The sequence below is a fragment of the Gorilla gorilla genome, chromosome 15 (genome assembly GCF_029281585.2).
Source record: "Gorilla gorilla gorilla isolate KB3781 chromosome 15, NHGRI_mGorGor1-v2.1_pri, whole genome shotgun sequence".
NCBI classification, from domain to species: Eukaryota; Metazoa; Chordata; class Mammalia; order Primates; family Hominidae; genus Gorilla; species Gorilla gorilla.
Window position 1 is genome coordinate 78667311 of NC_073239.2, and position 16412 is coordinate 78683722.

Below are 16412 nucleotides of genomic sequence, written 5' to 3' on the forward strand. Positions count from 1 at the left end.
CTATATTCTGACCTAGGTTTCCAGTCCAGCTATTCCACAGTGATGCTGCTAAATACTGTCAGTAGTTGTCTATCCCCATACCTTCACTCCTATTTTTAAAAAGACCATGAAAAAAATACCAGATCCATTGATTGGTTTGGTCTAATTATACAGATATCAGCATATACTATCTCAAGACAGCTGTGTTCTTTTTGTAGGAAGAATACTGGCCTAGATTTGTATCATAGCTCTACCACTCATTAGCTCCCTGACCTTGGGGAAGTCTCTTCATTTTTCTGAATTTCATCTGTGTAGATAATCCTTCAGAAGGTTATAATGAAAATTAAATGAAATTCTATGAGATTAGGGAGGGGGGAGGGATAGCATTAGGAGATACACCTAATGTGAATGATGAGTTAATGGATGTAGCACACCAACATGGCACGTGTATACATACGTAACAAACCTGCACGTTGTGCACATGTACCCTAGAACTTGAAGTATAATTTAAAAAAAAAGAAATTCTATGAGATTAATAAGCTATATGATGGCTCTTGTATATTCATGAACTCTTCACTTAGCTCTTTGGCTTGTGAATATTATGTACATCAAAATTTAATTTTTCATTTGATCTATTTTACTAGACTCCTGCCCCATCTAGTCTACCTGTCCACATTATTACCACATTCTAGTTCATCTTGCCCATTACTACCAGGCTAAGCTTTCTAGTGTGGATGTGTCATCATCTTATTTTCCTTAGAATTTTAGCGATCTTTTTATCATTTCCAAGATAAACACTTGCCTAGGTGTATAGCATCCTTGTTTACCATCATACTCACGCATTAGAGATTTAGCCTTCCCTTTAAAATCTAGGGTCACCCCTCTTAGGAAGACTTTGGCCAGTTTTTATTTTTGCTACTTCTGACACCATCCTTTAATGTTTTAATATTAGTGCCACAGAGTTCTTTTGTGACTTTACCATTATGTAAGAATCTTCCACTTGGAATGTCTTTCTCTTCCTTACACCCCAGTCTGCCTAGCAAATGCCACTTGATCCCAAGTATCAGCTTGTTAGCTTCTCAGTGAAGCAAGCCTTCTCTATAATAAGCAGTTATTCACAGTGTATATTAATTGTTTACATATCTACTTTCACAATGGGTTATAAATTTCTTAAGGTCAAGGGTTGGCTATTTTAATCTTTGCATTCTCAGTTCATTTCAGATAGTGAACATTTAATACATTAATTAAAGGAGTAATTTACATTTAAGCCAAACGTGAAGATAAACTATTGCTCATCATCCCTCTTCAGCTGCATCCTGTAGGTGGTTATCACCTTATGTTCTTACCACCAAAGAAAATATGGCCCCTCTCTTAGAAAGATCTTGATCATTTATCTGTGTATCTTTAGGACTATCCTTAGATCATGCCTCATATATTGATGCCAAAGAGTTCTTTTGTGCCAATTTCATAATGTGTGTCAGCACAACAATTCTGAAGATTTGTTGGTGTCCTTCATGTACTTGACTACAAATTGCCTTGTCATCACCACTCTTCTCAAAGGATATCTGAAATTCTTTTTTTCTTTTTTTTTTTTTTTTTGAGACAGAGTCTCACCCTGTCGCCCAGGCTGGAGTGCAGTGGCGTGATCTTGGCTCACACCACTTCCCGAGCTCAAGTGATTCTCGTGCCTCAGCCTCCCAGGTAGCTGGGACTACAGGTGTGCACCACCACACCGGGCTAATTTTTTGTATTTTTAGTAGAGACAGGGTTTTGCCATGTTGGCCAGGCTCTTGAACTCCCAGGCTCAAGCGATCCACCCGCCTCAGCCTCCCAAAGTGCTGGGATTACAGGCATGAGCCACCACGCCCAGCCTGGATATGTGAAATTCTTAACTGAAATTAGTCAAATTATCTTGTACTGGGGATTTTTTTTTTAATTTCAACTTTTATTTTTGATTCAGGGGATACATGCATAGGTTTGTTACATGGGTATATCATGTGATGCTGAGGTTTGGGGTACAACTGATCCTGTCACCCAGGTAGTGAGCATAATACCCAACAGTTGTTCAACCCTTGCCCCTCTCCCCTAGTAGTCCTCAGTGTCTATTGATGCCATCTTTATGTCCACAAGTAACCCAGTGTTTAGCTCCCACTTACAAGTTAGAACATGCAGCATTTGGTTTTCTGTTCCTTGGTTATCTCACTTAGGATAATGGTCTCTGGATGCATCCATGTTGCTGCAAAGGACATGATTTCATTCTTTTTTATGGTTGCATACTGTGAATTTTATTGGGTCTTTATTTTGTATTAGCATTTTAAAACCCTAAATGTGACACAGTACGCATGAGTGATCATGCATCTCAAGAAATCTTAAAATGTTCCTGTCCATAAAGCAGAGTTTTTTAAGAGACCATTTCACAGTCTCCCTTCCCCTCACTGTATCAAGTGCTCATTTGTGAATTACCAATTTCTCTTGTTTTGACAGTGGTATTATTCAGCACGACTTGATTTTCTCCCTTCAACAAACAGAATGTGTCCTTAAACCGGTTGAATCTTCAGATATGAAAATGACTCAGCTATTCACCAAAGTTGAATCAGAAGATACAAGTAGCCTCTTTGACAAACTTAAGAAGGAACCTGATGCTTTAACTTTGCTGGCCCCAGCCGCTGGAGACACAATCATATCTTTAGATTTTGGCAGCAACGGTGAGTAGTTATTTTGTTAATCCCCTAAATTGTGTCTGTTGCTACAAGCCCATTTCAACTAAACATTACTTCACGGTTTTTGTTGGTAATCATTTGGACATTACAAGCTAATATATGTTTATAGTTTTCTTAAATGTATTTGCTTAAATATTTTTGCCCCCGTAATTTCTTACCATTCTTGCTTTTTTATACTGTTGGAAATTGTGCTTCAAAGTGTCCTTAAGGTATTTCTTCTTCCCACATAAATTTTTCCTGGCTACTCTATTTCTGTATCCTGCTGTCAGATTTTCTCCACAGTTTAGCAGAGTTATATGGAAGTAGGCATTGTTGCATTAAAGGATAAAAAAGTAGTCATACTATAACATCAAGCATTGAAGATGAAAACTGCAATTTTAAAGCAGAGAACATTTTAATGTATAAAAAGGTTGGTATTGCCTTTTGTCTTTTATGCCATAGAGATTAAGAGGAGGTATCAATAGTGGATTGTAAAGATAACTCAGACTTATGGTTATACTATACTATTATATGTAAACTTTCTGATGAAGGAAAATTTGGTGACATTTTGTTGTTTGATGAATTAGACAAACCTTTTGTGAAAAAGAACATAAATTTTTTATATGTGAAAATCCTTGTGGCCGGGCGCAGTGGCTCACGCCTGTAATCCCAGCACTTTGGGAGGCCGAGGCGGGTGGATCACTTGAGGTTAGGAGTTCGAGACCAGCCTGGCCACCATGGTGAAACCCCGTCTCTACCAAAAATACAAAAATTAGCTGGGCGTGGTGGTGTGCGCCTGTAATCCCAGCTACTTGGGAGGCTGAGGCAGGGGAATTGCTTGAACCTGGGAGGCAGAGGTTGCAGTGAGCCAAGATTGTGCCATTGCACTCCAGCCTGGGCAACAGAGCAAGACTCTGTCTTGGGTAAAAAAAAAAAAAAAAAAAATCCTTCTATACTTTAGATTGACTCATATTTTTTCCCCACAGACACAGAAACTGATGACCAGCAACTTGAGGAAGTACCATTATATAATGATGTAATGCTCCCCTCACCCAACGAAAAATTACAGAATATAAATTTGGCAATGTCTCCATTACCCACCGCTGAAACGCCAAAGCCACTTCGAAGTAGTGCTGACCCTGCACTCAATCAAGAAGTTGCATTAAAATTAGAACCAAATCCAGAGTCACTGGAACTTTCTTTTACCATGCCCCAGATTCAGGATCAGACACCTAGTCCTTCTGATGGAAGCACTAGACAAAGTTCACCTGAGGTAGGTGTCATGATATAATCAGAAAGGGACAACTTTCAGATTTTAACGTTCAAGAATGTATTTATAAGTTTGATTCAAACACTTATTTGAACCACAAATTACATTTGTGTGTGTGTTTGAATTTTAGCACTTTAAAATTATTGCAAGAGCTATTGCCTAACCTAGACCTGAGCACATGTTTTAGGCTCAAAGATAGGAACATGGGAAGAAACTAGCTTAATATAAACCAAAAGGTGAAACGTACATTGTTTCTCTATTATTTATATCAGTAGGACAAAAACAGCTTGAATTTGGACATATTTAAAGAGAATAGTACTAAGTGTGCTCAAGGTAGCTACAGCCTATACCTGTTACCCCTTTTAGTTTGTTTTATTGTGTTTTGTTTTGTTTTGAGAAAGAGTCTCACTATCACCCAGGCTGGAGTGCAGTGGTGCAATCACAGCCTCAACCTCCCAGGCTCAAATGATTCTCCCACCTCAGCCTCCCAAGTAGCTGGGACTACAGGCCTGCACCACCATGCCTGGCTAATTTTTTTAACCTTTTTGTGTGTGTGTGTGTGGAGTCGGGGTTCTCACTGTGTTGCTCAGGCTGGTTTTAAACTCCTGGGCTCAAGCGATCCTCCTGCCTTGGCCTCCCAAAGTACTAGGATTACAGGCGTACCATGCCTGGCCCATTACCCCTTTGAGTTGGAGAACTGTCTGGTAGCAATAGACTTACCAGGGTTTAAATGGGAAAGGACCTTATAAATTCTTTGCCCAATTTAGTCTAATTTCCATCACTATTTTGAAATTTTGGGTAAGTATAATATGAAAATAACAAGTGTTACATAAAATAAATACTTAGTAACCGGTCTTTTTTATTCTGGATCTGTCTTGATATAAATTGTCCTATGAACACAAAAATAATCTTTAAAGGCTAGGCTGGCCAAGACTTAGAGATATCACATAGGGCTCTATTTCTAAATCTAGAATGATTCCATTTTAGGGCTTCCTACATCTAAAAATATGCTCAGGAGTAGGGCAACTTAGATCTGAACATTATAACTTGATAAATGAGGCATAAATAAGCTTTAATAAGTGGTAAATAATTCTACATTAGGTATTTGTTGAATAAAACTGACAAGCTAAGAGTAGGAAATTTGACATCTCACAGCCTTGTATTGAATGAATATATATCCTATGCTCTGGTTGCGTAATTTACCCAGCACAAAAAAAAAATGTTTGATTCATCTTGGTTTTTATCTAACAAAAGTAAATCTAACAAAAACGTTAGAATGAGGAAAGCAAAATTTCTTGTTTAGAATACACAGCTATAGTTTTTTGTTAAAATTCTTGCCCAGAACTCTTAAAATAGTAATAATGTACATTCGTTCAGGTATATGCAGGTAAAATAACTTAAGTTTCTACTCCCACCCCTGACAGTAACTGTGAGATTTTTAGGTAGCTCAGTCATTATAGGAGTGTGCCTTCTCAGTTCAAAGGTAAATTCCAGTGAATGTAGCATCTAGTTAATTGGTCAATTAGGTACCATTGTGGGATGTGAATTACCAAATAGGTTTTATTCTTTAGAATAAGGTGTTTCTTTTCATCTCAGTTTTGTAAATGATGTTATATTACATAGTCAGAAATATGTATATTGGCAAAATTAGTTACCAGTATAAGCTTCAAAATGTCACTATTTTCACAATTTTTTTTTTTTTTTTTTTTTTTTTGAGACGGAGTCTCACTCTGTCGCCAGGCTGGAGTGCAGTGGCACGATCTTGGCTCACTGCAACCTCTGCCTCCCAGGTTCAAGTGATTCTCCTGCCTCAGCCTCCTGAGTAGCTGGGATTACAGGCGTATGCCACCATGCCTAGCTAATTTTTGTACTTTTAGTAGAGACGAGGTTTCACCATGTTGGCCAGGATGGTCTCGATCTCTTGACCTCATGATCCCTCCACCTTGGCTTCCCAAAGTGCTGGGATTACAGGCGTGAGCCACTGAGCCCAGCCTAGTTAAATAAAATTTGATAAACACGATGGACTTGGTTGTGTGTTCTCTGGTTTTTCTGAGATCTAGTTTGAAAATTCTGACAACTAGCAAAGTATATGGAAGCTTCTTCAGGAAATAGTAAACATATTTCTTTTTACAGCCTAATAGTCCCAGTGAATATTGTTTTTATGTGGATAGTGATATGGTCAATGAATTCAAGTTGGAATTGGTAGAAAAACTTTTTGCTGAAGACACAGAAGCAAAGAACCCATTTTCTACTCAGGTATATGAACTTGTTTTATATTAAATTTCATTAATTTTTAGTCTGAAGTGACTTTGAGTTTCACTTGTTTTTTATTTATAAGGTGTGGCCATTGTAAAAACTCATGTATTTGCTGTTTTAAAGGACACAGATTTAGACTTGGAGATGTTAGCTCCCTATATCCCAATGGATGATGACTTCCAGTTACGTTCCTTCGATCAGTTGTCACCATTAGAAAGCAGTTCCGCAAGCCCTGAAAGCGCAAGTCCTCAAAGCACAGTTACAGTATTCCAGCAGACTCAAATACAAGAATCTACTGCTAATGCCACCACTACCACTGCCACCACTGATGAATTAAAAACAGTGACAAAAGACCGTATGGAAGACATTAAAATATTGATTGCATCTCCATCTCCTACCCACATACATAAAGAAACTACTAGTGCCACATCATCACCATATAGAGATACTCAAAGTCGGACAGCCTCACCAAACAGAGCAGGAAAAGGAGTCATAGAACAGACAGAAAAACCTCATCCAAGAAGCCCTAACGTGTTATCTGTCGCTTTGAGTCAAAGGTATTTATGTGTAACATTCAAGTTATAGTTCTTTTATTATTTTTGAGATAAATGTATGTGATAGTACATGATTTTTAAACTTATAGCAAACTTTCTGATATATATGCCCTAACGCAAATTCTTGAGAACTCAAAAAACTTTCTAAATTAACCTCATATATTTTTTCTTTTTCTTTCTTTTTTTTTTTTTTTTTTTTTTTTTGAGACAGAGTCTCACTCTGTTGCCCAGGCTGGAGTGCAATGGCATGGCACAATCTCAGCTCACGGCAACCTCCACCTCCTGGGTGCAAGAGATTCTCCTGCCTCAGCCTCCCGAGTAGCTGGGATTACAGGCATGCACCACCACGCCCAGCTGATTTTTTTGGTATTTTTTCATAGAGACAGGGTTTCTCCACGTTGGTCAGGCTGGTCTCAAACTCCCGACTTCAGGTGATCCGCCTGCCTCGGCCTCCGAAAGAGCTGGGATTACAGGTGTGAGCCACCACGCCCGCTCCTATTTTTTCTAAAATAATTATAAATTCTAAAATTACCTATCTAAATGGAGGAGGGTCTTCTGACACCTTTAAAATAAAATCCAGCTCAGTACTGTAAATGTGTTTACAGAACTTGTTTAAAGTTCTTACAGTTGTTTAAATCAGACTAGTTAACTACCCTCGCTACTTAGATGCTTCCATTTCTTAGAGCTCTTTTTTAAGCTTATCTAAAGAAAAGCCCTTCCAATTTAAGGGTTATTTCCAATTGCACATTCCAAATTGAGCCTTCCATCTTCAGCATTCAATATAGATATTTACAGGCCCCTCTTTTAAAATTTTATTATAGTTAACTTGTATTAAAGTTGCTTTTATTTTTCATTACGTATTTGTAGAACATTAGCTATATATATATTGCAGGCTACATAGGTTTTCAAACTGTACACCAGGAATCTAAGCATGAATTATTACTTCTATGGAGCTAGTTCAAACAAACATATGGACATGACCCAATTTTTAAGTTATACTTTCTGTATATAATTTGTAAGGGGATTTCACATATTTTAAGTTTGAGGCTGTAGCTAGAAGAAATTAAGTTTTATCTAATAAGTGTGTGGAAGAGGGAAATGATTCCTTCTCTACTATGTCTAGACTAAGCCAGATATCAATAGCAATAGGAAAGAACCACCGTCGTAGCCAGAACACATAGCTTTTTTCCCTGCCTAACATTCCCACCTTGACCTAGAGTGCTGGGAGAGGTCTTTTCCCTAAGCTTGGAAAAGACATTGGGGCTTTAGATGAACTCAGAAGTACTTTACGTTACTTTATTTACTGTGTCACTTACTCACTTTTGACTCTGAGCTCCACGAGGGCAATCATAGTGTCTTGGGCATTTTAGTGATACTAATGTTTAGCTCATGACCTAATGTGTAGTACTTCCTCAATAAATGGTTGTTGAGGCAGGGCGCAGTGGCTCATGCCTGTAATCTCAGCACTTTGGGAGGCTGAAGCGGGTGGATCACCTGAGGCCAAGAGTGTCAGACCAGCCTGGCCAACATGGTGAAACCCGATCTACTAAAAATGCAAAAATTAGCTGGGCGTGGTGGCACGTGCCTGTAATCCCAGCTACTTTGGGAGGTTGAGGCAGGAGAATTGCTTGAACCCTGGAGGTGGAGGCTGCAGTGAGCCGAGATCGTGCCATTGCACTCCAGCCTGGGCGAGAAGAGTGAAACTCGGTTTCAAAAAATAAAAAATAAAAAAGGTTGTTGGACTGACAGATGCATGAATACAGTAATAAAAATGACAATCACTTATAAGTTACAGTTTACTATCAGCTACAGAGGATGGGATATCCAGTTTTCTGAACAACTGTTCTCTTGTACTTGTCAAAGCCAAAGTGTAACAACACATCAGGTCACTTTAGCAATTTTTTTTTGAGACGGAGTTTTGCTCTTGTTGCCCAGGCTGGAGTGCAATGGCGTGATCTCGGATCTCGGCTCACCACAACTGCTGCCTCGCTGGTTCAAGCAAATCTCGTGCCTCAGCCTCCGGAGTAGCTGGGATTACAGGCATGCGCCACCACACCCAGCTAATTTTGTATTTTTAGTAGAGACAGTGTTTCTCCAGGTTGATCAGGCTGGTCTCAAACTCCCGACCTCAGGTGATCCACCTGCCTCAGCCTCCCAAAGTGCTAGGATGACAGTTGTGAGCCACTGTGCCCAGCTAGCAACTGTTTTTAAACATTAGTTCCAATGTAGTGTACACTGAAAACTTTTATGAAAGGAATTTCAAAAATTAAGATAAACCATTAAAAACATAATTACTAAGTACTACTACTACTACAATGATATTTACATAATAGACTGAGTTACATTTCATAAAGACAATATATCTATATAAGAATTTTTAAACTTCCCTGTCTATATAATAGAAGTTTTAGAGAAATTTTTTAAAAACCAAAGAAAACTGCAAAATAAGATCACTTACCTATTTGGCATTCTCAACTATCTGGAACAACAAGGAGCCATTATGATTATGCATTAAGGTTTGTGGGGTGTCTTGAAAAGTCAAAATAATACAACAAAGCTGATGTACTTTACTCATTAGAACAGTTCTTCACAATTTAATATTAATTTTAGATACACATAGTTCATGTTTGATAACCAGATCAATACTGAGTGAAAAATAGCATAGTGGGAAGAGCAGGGGAGGGGAGGTAGGGATCTGGAGACCTAGAGTGTACTTCCATATCACAACTAGTGAGCAGTAGGACTTTGAGAAAGTTACCCAATAGGCCTAGGGGTTCTAATTTATAAAATGGGTATGATATGCCTGCCTTATCTATCTTGGGAACTTAAGTAAGGTTAAAATGAACTAATGAACTTGAAATGTTTTATAAACTGAAAATGCTATACGAATGTGAGATTGATCTTGTATTTCAATAGTCCCAACAATATCACTGCATTGTTATATTAGGTGGAATAAAAGGACAATATTTAACTGTTTTGACTTTACAATAGTGTCAATTTAGTTGTGTTCAGCTCTATTTTATAAAATAGGGATACGCATACTATAGAAAATTTTCTGTTAAATTAAGCTTTGACGGCCAGGTACTCACGCCTGTAATCCCAGCACTTTGGGAGGCCAAGGTGGGCAGATCACTTGCGCTCAGGAGTTTGAGACCAGCCTGAGCAACATGGTGAAATCCCGTCTCTACAAAAAAATATATATATAAATTAGCCATAATCCCAGCTACTTGAGAGGCTGAGGTGGGAGGATCACTTGATTCCAGAGGCAGGGCTTGGTTGCAGTAAGCAGAGATGATATCATGTCTCTGCACTCCAGCCTGGCTGACAGAGTAAGACCCTGTTTCACCAAAAAAAAAAAAAAAAAAATTAAGCTTTTACTTTTAAGGTGATAAACTTTAGTGATCAGGAAAGTTATCTTATGTATATTATATTCCTTAATATTGGAGAACTAAGGAATTATGTATTTTCTTTAAAAGAGCTCACTGGATATTTTTTTTAAAAAAAAACAGCTGTATTTTCATTTAGAATTTTTTTCTTTTCAGAACTACAGTTCCTGAGGAAGAACTAAATCCAAAGATACTAGCTTTGCAGAATGCTCAGAGAAAGCGAAAAATGGAACATGATGGTTCACTTTTTCAAGCAGTAGGAATTGTAAGTATGAGTAGTAGGTTTTGCTTTTCTAGCTAATGTGCTATTTCATGTGTGTGTGTGTGTGTGTGTTTCCACGTTTCTTCCAAATAGTAAAGTTATATTTTCAGAAGTTATACATTGGGTTTTTTTTACTCTGTATACACTGGTTTTTAAAAATACAAATGTTTAATAAATACATTCTTGTATAAAAATTCCAAACAATTCCAGTGTATTTTGAGTTAAAAAGTGAAGTTCTCCCCTTACTCCACCCTGAATATCACCACCAATCTCATTCTCTTCCCTTTAAGTTACTTTGCCTTATTAAAAGAACTGCTATTGGCCAGGCACAGTGCCTCATTCCTGTAATCCCAGCACTTTGGGAGGCCAAGATGAGGATCACTTGAGGTCAGGAGTTCGAGACCAGCCTGGCCAACTTGGTGAAACCCTGTCTCTACTGAAAATACAAAAATTAGCCAGGCGTGTTGGTGCACAACTATAATCCCAGCCACTCTGGAGGCTGAGGCAGGAGAATAGCTTGAACCCGGGAGGTGGAGGTTGCAATGAGCTGAGATCAGGCCACTGCACTCCAGCCTGGGTAAGAGAGTGAGAGTCCATCTCTAATTTAAAAAAGAACTGCTATGTTTTGGGGTAAGTCAGTGGTGGTATAATACATTCTGATATTTTCAAACTAAATTAACTGGAAAGTATTTATAGACAGAATGGTCATAATGGATGACAAATAAGAAAGAATTCAAAATAATTTAGGGTAGTATTTAAGAAACTGCCTATAATGTTATTAAATTTACACCAATTTCAAGGTTTTTGGTTGTTTAAAACAAAAATTCAACAAACTAAACCTGAAATAACTTTACTGTTTATAGGGAACATTATTACAGCAGCCAGACGATCATGCAGCTACTACATCACTTTCTTGGAAACGTGTAAAAGGATGCAAATCTAGTGAACAGAATGGAATGGAGCAAAAGACAATTATTTTAATACCCTCTGGTTAGTTTATTCTTTTTGACCTTGAACATCACAAAGACAAAATACATGAAACATTTTTATTTAGGAGCTTTAATCTAAGTGAGAATGACATTGGTTCCTTAGCAAGATTAAAAAGTAAAGTTGTGGCTGGGCGCGGTGGCTCACACCTGTAATCCCAGCACTTTGGGAGGCCGAGGCAGCCAGATCATCTGAGGTCAGGAGTTGGAGACCAGCCTGGCCACCATGGTGAAACCCCGTCTCTACTAAAAATACAAAAATTAGCTGGGCGTGGTGGCGGGCGCCTGTAATCCCAGCTACTTGGGAGGCTGAGGCATGAGAATTGCTTGAACCCGGAAGGCAGAGGTTGCAGTGAGCCAAGATGGCACCACTGCACTCCAGCCTGGGCGACAAGGGTGAGACTCTGCCTCAAAAAAAAAAAAAAGTAAAACTGTATTTCATGTAATGGTCTTAATACAGAGATTTTATGTCCATGTGCTGTCAATATTGATAGAAGCTGAAATTTGTGAACTTTTATGACTACTTTTTTTTTTTTTTTGAGACAGGGTTTCGCTCTGTTGCCCAGGCCTGGAGTGCAGTGACATGATCATAGCTCACTGCAGTCTCAAACTCCTGTGCTCAAGCTCAAGCAATCATCCTACCTCAGCCTCCTGAGTAGCTCGCACTACAGACATGCCTCACCACACCCGGCTGCTTTTTGTAGAGATGGGGTCTCACTATGTTGCCCAGGCTGGATTCAAACTCCTGGCCTCAAGTGATCCTCCTGCCTCAGCCTGTGCTAGGATTACAGGCATCAGCTTTGATGCCAACCATATTTATGCCTTTTTCCAAATTGTTATTTCTTTGTGCCTTTATTGTATCCTGTAAACATTTCTGACACAGCAACAGTATCACTGGATTATACTTACTTTTTAACATAGTTGTGGTTTTGCCAGGTAAACTAAAAACCCTTCCAGAAGTTTGCTTTATTTTCTATGATACCTAACACATTGTGGGTGTTTAATAAATATTCATTGACTAGATGAATGTATACTTAGGTATCTCTTGTTTTTCAGATTTAGCATGTAGACTGCTGGGGCAATCAATGGATGAAAGTGGATTACCACAGCTGACCAGTTATGATTGTGAAGTTAATGCTCCTATACAAGGCAGCAGAAACCTACTGCAGGGTGAAGAATTACTCAGAGCTTTGGATCAAGTTAACTGAGCTTTTTCATAATTTCATTCCTTTTTTTGGACACTGGTGGCTCATTACCTAAAGCAGTCTATTTATATTTTCTACATCTAATTTTAGAAGCCTGGCTACAATACTGCACAAACTTGGTTAGTTCAATTTTGATCCCCTTTCTACTTAATTTACATTAATGCTCTTTTTTAGTATGTTCTTTAATGCTGGATCACAGACAGCTCATTTTCTCAGTTTTTTGGTATTTAAACCATTGCATTGCAGTAGCATCATTTTAAAAAATGCACCTTTTTATTTATTTATTTTTGGCTAGGGAGTTTATCCCTTTTTCGAATTATTTTTAAGAAGATGCCAATATAATTTTTGTAAGAAGGCAGTAACCTTTCATCATGATCATAGGCAGTTGAAAAATTTTTACACCTTTTTTTTCACATTTTACATAAATAATAATGCTTTGCCAGCAGTACGTGGTAGCCACAATTGCACAATATATTTTCTTAAAAAATACCAGCAGTTACTCATGGAATATATTCTGCGTTTATAAAACTAGTTTTTAAGAAGAAATTTTTTTTGGCCTATGAAATTGTTAAACCTGGAACATGACATTGTTAATCATATAATAATGATTCTTAAATGCTGTATGGTTTATTATTTAAATGGGTAAATCCATTTACATAATATAGAAAGATATGCATATATCTAGAAGGTATGTGGCATTTATTTGGATAAAATTCTCAATTCAGAGAAATTATCTGATGTTTCTATAGTCACTTTGCCAGCTCAAAAGAAAACAATACCCTATGTAGTTGTGGAAGTTTATGCTAATATTGTGTAACTGATATTAAACCTAAATGTTCTGCCTACCCTGTTGGTATAAAGATATTTTGAGCAGACTGTAAACAAGAAAAAAAAAATCATGCATTCTTAGCAAAATTGCCTAGTATGTTAATTTGCTCAAAATACAATGTTTGATTTTATGCACTTTGTCGCTATTAACATCCTTTTTTTCATGTAGATTTCAATAATTGAGTAATTTTAGAAGCATTATTTTAGGAATATATAGTTGTCACAGTAAATATCTTGTTTTTTCTATGTACATTGTACAAATTTTTCATTCCTTTTGCTCTTTGTGGTTGGATCTAACACTAACTGTATTGTTTTGTTACATCAAATAAACATCTTCTGTGGACCAGGCCCCTTTGATCAGCTTTTATGTTCAAATATTAATAATATTTGCTTCAACACCTCCAACTCATAAAATTGTTTACCAACAATTTAAGCACTTATGAAAATTACATGGTACTGGTTATTTCTACATTTATCTTAGTGCCATCACCTTAATGTATGTTGAGTCCCTAAATGTCATGTTAAATAATAACAACCATAATATCCCATTGAAAAGAGTATGTTGTTAGAAAAGACACATCATTTTTAAGTTTCTGAGCCTATTAAAATGCTCAAACACAAAATATTAGTATTTTTAAAATATGAATGGGATGAGTGAAGCAGTTCTCAGCATTATAGTCACATAATGTTACAAAGGCTAGAGTTTCTCTGAAGATTTCTAATCTATTCCCATTAACAGATTAATAAATTTAGACTTCAAATGAATAATTTGCCCAAGCTTTAAAAGTAATAGATGGCAGACCAAAAATGTAAGCTTAAGTTTCCTGACTCTAAAGTCAAACTTAGAACAAATTTGGTTTGTTTTTGTTTTAATGATACTGCATTTTAAAACAAAGTAGCTTTATCCTTTTTCTCCTGTATTTTTCTTTTACAAAATAGCTGTATTTCTTTTATACTGATAATCTCATTTTTAAAAATCAGTGTAGAAAGGTATTTTTTAAAACCGAAAAATCACTATGAATTCCTGCACCTACAGGTACAGAAAATTATTTTTGTGAACAAATTATGTAGGAAGTGCCAGAGCGTTAGGTCCTGTACCCTGAGGTATATATACTGAACAAAAGGAACTGAGCTACAGATCTCTTAGGTAGCTGTTTTTATCTTACAGTGGAGGACAGTGATTACAATTATATGAAAATGTTGGAACAAAAGTTAACAATACTAAGATTCAGTGCAAAATTTTGGGGGGGGGGGGCACAGGTATACTTAAGCACAAACACTGTGACCCAAAGTGCTTCAACATTTAGTTACAGATAGTAGTATACTAGAAGTGGTATTTTAGAATAAAGTGGTTGCTTAGTATTCACAGGTCACAAAACAAAAAATTATTCTTGTATAGCAAATTAGCTTCAGTTGAAAACTATTTGTAAATGAGCAGATTATGTAATGACCAGGAGTTCAGGAAAATGACTTCTGAAAGCATTGAGAAGGGAAAGCCACGTTAAAGGACAGTACAGCTGGAAGGAAGCAAGTACTTACCCACTGCTCAGTCACTGAGAAAACAAGCTCCTTGGAGTGCTTTAAGCTACGGAATAGTAGAACTGGCCCTTCCCAATTTTATGCACCGTCACAGATTTCTTCATAATGGTTTTGTCCAAGGCTTATAACCCAACCCTGGCAACTATAATCCTAGAATAGTTGTTCTCTCCTTAATATTCCTCTCCCCTCCTTACTTTATGAAACAGCTGTATTTCTTTTATGCTCATAACCCAGAAAGATGAGAATGTTCTGAGTATAAAAGAAATGTAGCTATTCCATAAAAATACAGAAGAAAAAGAATAAAGCTATTTTAATTTTTTTAATGCAGTATCATTAAAAACAAACCAAGTTTGTTCTAAGTTTGACTTTAGAGTCAGGAGACTTAAGCTTACAATTCTGGTCTGCCATCTATTACTTTTAGAGCTTGGGTAAATCTTCATTTGAGATCTAAATGCTATATATAGTTCATTCATAGCAGTACCAGATAAGGGAGGAGTATATCTATACAGTATATAGTCTTGAAGAAGTGATCTAAGGCTCGGAGCTTTTGAGGTGGCCATAAGTGACTCCAAAGTCCATGGCGCTAACCACCCTGCAGTGCTAGCCAATCCAGTTGAACATACCCTTTTCTCCATTGTTAACTGTTTGTTTACATAGCAAACAGAAGGCGGCAATGGAGGTGTGGAAAACTGAGGATCCGATGTCACTTGAAAGTAATGAGATCACATAACACATGAAGGGAATGTCCTAAGAGGAGTGGCAGGGCATAAATAGAAACGAATAAAAGTGTTTTCAAGTGCTATTTAGTGGGTTCTGAATTTGAACTAGAGATTGAGATCTCCAGTTATGGAGACAACTCAAATTAACAAGGTAGTGAATGGGAAAGCACAAACTATAAAAGACTGTATCAACGTATGGTATTTTTTCCCAGAGCTGTTTTGACTTAATGGCATAATAGATATGTTTAAGTTTTTATAACCTCACGATTATCATTCCAAATCTTATTTTCCTCCTAGAAGCCTCTGTACAGAAAAGATGAACTTAAAATTACTCGCTTTGTAGAAACTTAATCTAAAAGTTCAAAATTTTTAAGTAGCAATACCTAAAACAAGTTGCAGAGTAAAGAATCCTCTTTTTTCTTTTTTTCAACATTAAGATTTGGTTAAATAAAACCTTTGCAAACGTGTTGCCAGCTGGAACCAACAAAAATGTAAAGAAAAAAACTTTTACTTTTTTTTTTTTAAGTTTTCCACTAACCACTTTGCTCATATTTCGTTCCTTTAAATAGAGGTGAACCTGTCGTCCCAGATTATTTTACAGAGAAATAGTGAAATTAGTGGAATTCGATACAAAATAGTCTCCCTGTAGGATAAAAGTTATACTTTACCATAAACCTTCCTATGAACGCCTTCTGGAGCTTTGATGTGTTCACACCTTTCAGAGGTTCG

At 37.1% G+C, this 16412-nt stretch overlaps 1 protein-coding gene across 3 annotated transcripts in view; it reads left to right on the plus strand.

Annotated features, from left to right (window-relative positions):
- Positions 1–13773, plus strand: part of HIF1A (hypoxia inducible factor 1 subunit alpha) — a 52835-nt gene extending 39062 nt beyond the window's left edge. For all 3 annotated transcript variants that reach the window (XM_019009771.3, XM_019009770.3, XM_055361794.1), the window contains exons 9-15: positions 2464–2684; positions 3665–3951; positions 6082–6204; positions 6328–6761; positions 10301–10409; positions 11270–11396; positions 12449–13773. In XM_019009771.3, coding sequence (XP_018865316.1) covers positions 2464–2684; positions 3665–3951; positions 6082–6204; positions 6328–6761; positions 10301–10409; positions 11270–11396; positions 12449–12600 — 1453 coding nt within the window. In that variant the 3' untranslated portion in view covers positions 12601–13773. The remainder of the gene's footprint in view (positions 1–2463; positions 2685–3664; positions 3952–6081; positions 6205–6327; positions 6762–10300; positions 10410–11269; positions 11397–12448) is intronic.
- The last annotated feature ends 2639 nt before the right edge of the window (positions 13774–16412 follow it).